Here is a 6,249-nt window from a genome sequence, read left to right on the forward strand (position 1 = left end):
CTGCTGTGTGGGAGGTGGTGTGCCGGGCTGGGGAAGGGGAAGGAGTTCCCGAGTGTCCCTTTGTCTCTCTCCTGGCCTTGCTCAGATGCTATTGGCATTGCAGACAGGCTCTCTGGCAATCGGGGTTTCAGCTGCCGGCTCAGGCGCAGATCTTGTGGGTCCTCCTGTGCAGGCATGTCCATAGCAAGGAGGTGTCCCAGCTTTCCCCTAACCCGTGATGCTGTGGGCAATGCAGTCTGTGAGGCTGGGGAAGGAGCTGACTCTCCTGCAAGAACTTGCCATGGTCAGGACCCTTGACTACCTACCTCGGGTGTCCACCCAAGGTGTATGTGCCTGCCAGGGCACACAGTGAGCCCTGGGTGTCCTTGGATAGCAGTGTGGTGCTGAGCCTTCGGTAAGGGATGAGGCATTCTGTTCTCTGCAGTGGATCCCTCTGCTCTCAGCAGTGCCTGGCTGCTGGTCAGGGTAACATGGCAGTGTGATCACTCTCCATCTAGAAAGGAGCAATTGCCGGGCAGCTGGGAAGGAGAGGGATGGAGAGAGCAGAGTGCCTGCCTCTGCCCTCAGGCACAGACAGTGCCCTCGCCTCTCAGCACTCACTCTGCTCTCCCTGAGCACAGCACAAAGCCCTCCCGAACTGACTCTGGCCATGGCCGTTGCTCAGCACGGGCAGAGCCGATGCTGACAGGCCCTTCTGCGCTGGGAGCAGTTTGGGCTGAGCCAGTGCAAGGCCAGGACTGGCCCCTGCCCCCAGGGTTCCCATGAAGCCCCTGCTGCAGAGCAGGGCTCACTGCTGGGCAGCCAGCGGGCACAGCCCCTGCTCCTCACAGCACACTCGGCCAGCACTCAGCACAGCTCCAGCCACGGCTCTGAAGGGAGCTCTCCCAGGAACGGCAGAGGGGGGGCAGGGGGCACCGGGAGCACATCTAGGAGAAACGGCTTTCACTGGGCTCACAGAAGTATCCTCTGACTTCTTGCTAACTTTCCTCCTTGAGCAGGTCCCCATGCCCAGAGGCAGCAGATGTCCAACAGCAGCTCCATCACCCAGTTCCTCCTCCTGGCATTGGCAGACACGCGGGAGCTGCAGCTCTTGCACTTCTGGCTCTCCCTGGGCATCTACCTGGCTGCCCTCATGGCCAACGGCCTCATCATCACCACCGTAGTCTGCGACCACCACCTGCACACCCCCATGTACTTCTTCCTCCTCAACCTCTCCCTCCTCGACCTGGGCTCCATCTCCACCACTCTCCCCAAAGCCATGGCCAACTCCCTCTGGGACACCAGGGACATCTCCTACGCAGGATGTGCAGCACAGCTCTTCCTGATTCTCTTTTTCCTTTCAGCAGAGTATTTTCTCCTCACCGTCATGGCCTATGACCGCTCCGTGGCCATCTGCCAGCCCCTGCACTACGGGACCCTGCTGGGCAGCAGAGCTTGTGTCCACATGGCAGCAGCTGCCTGGGCCAGTGGGTTTCTCTATGCTGCGCTGCACACGGCCAATACACTGTCACTGCCGCTCTGCCACGGCAATGCCCTGGGACAGGTCTTCTGTGAAATCCCACAGATCCTCAAGCTCTCCTGCTCACACACCTACCTCAGGGAAGTGGGGCTTATTGTGGCTGGTGCCTCTTTATGCTTTGGGTGTTTTGTTTCCATCGTGCTGTCCTACGTGCAGATCTTCAGGGCTGTGCTGAGGATCCCCTCTGAGCAGGGACGGCACAAAGCCTTTTCCACGTGCCTCCCTCACCTGGCCGTGGTCTCCGTCTTTCTCAGCACTGCCACGTTTGCCTACCTGAAGCCCCCCTCTATCTCCTCCCCATCCCTGGACCTGGTGGTGGCAGTTCTGTACGCGGTGGTGCCTCCAGCAGTGAACCCCCTCATCTACAGCATGAGGAACCAGGAGCTGAAGGACGCACTGAAGAAGCTGATGCAGTCAGCTGTCTCTCAGCAGCACTGAACTGCCTGAATCTCTTCACAAGGTGTCTCCTTGTCATCTCTGGAACATCCTGTGAATTTAGCACTTTTAATGTCACAATTGTGTTTCTCCTAGAATGTTTGCATGCTCTCCACTTCCTCAAAGGAATGAACCCACCATGCCTGACCCAGAGGCTTTTGTACGTTTGCATCCAGGATGGCTCAGCGGGACTTCTGTGTCACATCTCTGTAATTTAAGGGGCTTGTGTAGTGGAGATATCTGTCAACTTCCCAGGAGAGTAAAGCACCAGTGTAGAGCTCAGCTGTGTGAGTGTGCAAAGTTGGGGCAATTAACAGGGTGGGGGCACACGGCAGGTGTCACGGTGAAGGAAGCAAGGCAGTAATCGGGTGGGACACAGGGCTCTGCTCAGTGCCATGTTCTCTGGATACCCAGGGGAAGCTGCCCCAGATCCCCAAGATGTCCTAAGCACCTGTCATTTCCTTTGCCTGTTGTACACCCCAGTCCCTACGAGGAACCTTTGCTGCATGGTCAGCTCTGCCATCCTTAGTGGCTCAGTGATACCCAACTCCATTGCAATTTCCTGTATAAATGGAGCCACTTTCCTACTGTCACTGGTTACACACAAGTCCCATAGCTCTTGCCACAGTTGGCCACTCAGCCAAGGTTGTGGTCAGACATCTCCAACCAGATCATGTCCTCACAGCTTTGCTTTGACAAATAGTGAAGTAAACCACTGATGGAGATCCCACCAACTGGCCTGGGTCCAGTCTTTCACTCTAGATGTTATCTCAAATAAACCCCAGTTCCTCAGCCTCTCCTTGTCCATAACATGATCCAGGTCCCAACCATCCTTCTGGCTTCTGCAGGACTTGCTCCAGTCTGGCAGGGTTTTCTCGTGCTGGGGAGCCCTACTGTGGCCTCAGCAGTCCTGATATGGTCCTGTGGTGGGTTAACCACGGCCAGCACCCAGCCAGACCCCAGCTGTTCATCTGCTCCCCTGACTCAACAGGACAAAGGGAGAAAATAAACCAGTGATGATCCTGGGTCAAGGTAAAGGCAGAGAGATTACTTACCGATCCCTGTCATAGCCAAAGATGTGTTGTCTTGCCAAAGATCAATTTCATTCATTGCCAATTAAAACAGATGTTGATTGTGAGAAACAATGACCAAAACATTGAAGACCATTCCCCAGTTTCTCCCAGGGCCAAATTACTCCATTGATCCCAATTCACCTACACAAGCACACCCTGAGAGGCACAGGGGGGATGTTGAAGACGGTTGATGGCACAGAACACCTCTGCTGCTCCTTCCTCCTCACACTTCTGCCCTGCTCCAGCGTGGGTCCTCTCCACAGACCCCGCTATCTTTGCAGTCAAGGGTATGCATTGTTCATTTCATTCTGTCTTGCTTGTGTCCTTGAAACTCAGAGAATGACAGAGAATGTTGACATCGGAAGGGACCTCTGGAGATCATCCAGTGAAAACCCCTAGGAGAGGCACGGCCAGCTCAAGCCGGTTGTACAAGGCCTTGGCTCGGTAGGTTTGGAATATTCCAAGGGGGGGACATTCCATAACCACTCTTGGCTACTACCTGCAGTGGTTGATCATCCCCAGTTCAAAAAGTGTAACCTTGGCTCACATGGAATGCTGCATACATTAATAAGACTCTCAGAGCCTTTTCTTCTCCAGACTGAACAGTTGTAGATCTCTCACCCTGTCTTCCTGGGAGACATGCTCCAGTCCCTTCAAGAACCTTGGTGGCCCTTTGCAGAACTTGCTTTAGTAGGTCAACAACTCCCTTGCTCTGGGAAGCCCAGCCCTGGAGACGGCACTCCAGATGTGGCCTCAGCAGTGCTGAGAGGAGGGGAAGGGTCACCTCCCGCCATCGGCCAGCGATGCTTGTCCTAATGCAGCCCAGGGGGCCGTTGGCCTTTGCCATGAGGGTGCATCGATGGCTCCTGCTCAGCTGCTTGTCCTCTGGCACCCAAAGGTCCTTCTCTGCAGAGCTGCTCTCTGGCCAGAGGATCAGAGGAAAACTCACAGGTCAGGACAAAGACAGTACAATAGGAGAAGCAAAAGCTTCTGTCCATGCTGGCACCGCCTTCCACTCTGGGGGTTGGACTCTTCCTTGCTTTCCCACCCAGCCCTCACACCCGCATTTCTGTGCCATCACTGATGTCTCTCCCCTCATCCCTGCTTGTTCCTTGAAGCACAAAGCCATGGGCTGACCCAGGCTCCCTCTGGGTGACCTCTGGCATCCGAGGGCAACCCTCAGACAGACACAGCTTTTTCCTCATACCCAATCTGAACCTTCTAAGTTGCATTTTGTGGTGGTTTTTCTTTTCTTCTCACCACCTCTGAAGGCTGCAGGTGAAGACGGAGGACAGTGCTCTTGCTTCAGTTCAGTGCTTCCTGTGCTCCTGCCTTGTACCACAGTGAGCACTTGGAAACCTTGCCATAGGCAACGCAAGGCTCTTACATCCTCCCACAAAAGCCCTCCATTCTCCAGCGTGGACCAGCCCAGCTCCCTCAGCCTGATCTACCAGGGCCCGTGCTCCAGCCTTGACCATCTCTGTGATTCTTTACTGAAATGGCTCCAGCGTGCCAGTGTCTCTCTGCTATTGCGGGGCACCAAAGCTAGACAAGTACTCTAGGTGTGGTGAAACAAGTGGGAAGCAGAGGGAGGGAATGACTTGCCGTGGCTGTGCTCCTGGCCATACAGCCCAGGAGGCTGTTGGTCACCTTTCCTGATGGCTCCTAGTTTGCCGAATGCAAACCAAGGAGCCAGCCAGGCAGTCCCTGCCCTGTGTCCTCGCAGGGCCTCGGTCCACTTTAGGGGCAGGACTTTCAATTTGTCCTTCTTGGGTATCACGAGATTCATGGGTGCTTCCAGTCAAGAGGAAGTTCCTCCAGTCTCTAGGACCTTCCAGTGGGGATGGAGAATGGCCTCACTGGGACATCGGCCTGCTCACACAGCTCCCTGGGATGCTGCCCCTCCACCTCCCTGGAGTGGGAAGCATTGAATTTGGTCAAATGACTCCTGACTTGATTCCCATCCACACTTGGCTGGTTCCCTCCAGAGTCCTGCCTTCAGGCACAAAGCTTTGGGACACGATGCTGGGGAAGACTAAGGCAAAGAGGACCTGGAGGATGTTCAGTTTTATCTAGACCTGCTCTTACTAAGCTCAGCAGTGGCCACACAGGACCTTTGTTTATTTCTTAAACTGTTCTGCAAGTAGAGACAGATCCTCTTGATGCCCTTGAACATCTTGCAAGACCCCATACGAAGCAGGCTTTGGCTTCCCTGAAAACATCCCTATTTCTGAATTCCACTTTGAGCCCTTCCATCCACCTCCAGGATGCTTCCTTTTCTCTCTGGAGATTCTTGAGGAATTCCTTCTTTAGCCAACATCTCTTTTGGCATGTCTGCTTGATTTCCTGCTCCTCGGTATGGACAGTTCTGCTTGGAAAATGCTTTCCTGAATGACCAGCCGTACACAGCTCTGCTGTCCTTGAGTGCTGCTGCCCATGGGACTACCACTACAAGTCCCCTGCAGAGGCTAAAGTCTTCTCCCCCTATTTCATGAGCACTACAGCCAGGGCTGACACTGGTTTTCACACCCCTCAGCAGCACTGCCTGTTTGGCAAGGACCAGGTTCAGGTGAGCGCCACCTTTGCTGGCCTAACACCTGTGCAAAGAATTTGTCTCAAGAGACCCCCGACACCAGCTGGACAGGGTGTATCCTGCTGTGCTCCCCTTCCAGAAAGTGTCAGGGTCATGAAGTCCCCCATAAGAGCTGGGATCATGGACGTGCAGACTTCCTTGGCTTGCTTAGATAAGCCTTTCTCCACTGCCGTACCCTGAGTGCGGGTGCTGTGTCTCCCACCAGGTCGGCACACTAACCGGCCTCTCGCTGACACTCTCCTGCAAGGGCTCACCCAACCTGCTGCACACCCCGTAGAGGAGATCCGCACGTGCAACAAGTGCCTGCACACGGAGGGCATCCCCTCCTCAGCTTCCTGGCCTGTCCCTTGTGAAAAGCCCACACCTTCCCCTGCCGCACCACTGTGACCTGTCCCACCACCCCTCATGATTTATTTCATCAATAGCATGATTTTCTCCAGCCATATCCAGCACGATGACAGCATGTGGAAGTCCAGCTCCTCCTGCCTGTGCCCCAGGCCCAAGCCATCGGTGTGCTTTTGGGCTGCAGCACCTAAGCCGTAGCGCTGGGGCCAAGCTCAGGCTTCTCTCGGGCAAAGCTGGTACCAAGCGCCCCCGACCCAGCGTGTGCCCGTGCTGTGCCGGAGACC

The 6,249-nt window shown here is 55.2% G+C and overlaps 1 protein-coding gene across 1 annotated transcript; it reads left to right on the plus strand.

Moving 5' to 3' along the window:
* Nucleotides 1-1,402: 1,402 nt before the first annotated feature.
* Nucleotides 1,403-5,897, plus strand: LOC129783328 (olfactory receptor 14J1-like; the record flags this gene model as incomplete). The annotated part of the gene is made up of 2 exons (XM_055793315.1): nt 1,403-1,867; nt 5,826-5,897. Coding segments are annotated over 2 exons (537 nt in total), but the record flags the coding sequence as incomplete, so codon positions are not given.
* Between the last annotated feature and the right edge of the window lie 352 nt (nt 5,898-6,249).

This window comes from Falco peregrinus, unplaced genomic scaffold (assembly GCF_023634155.1).
Source record: "Falco peregrinus isolate bFalPer1 unplaced genomic scaffold, bFalPer1.pri scaffold_29, whole genome shotgun sequence".
In the NCBI taxonomy this organism is placed as follows: Eukaryota; Metazoa; Chordata; class Aves; order Falconiformes; family Falconidae; genus Falco; species Falco peregrinus.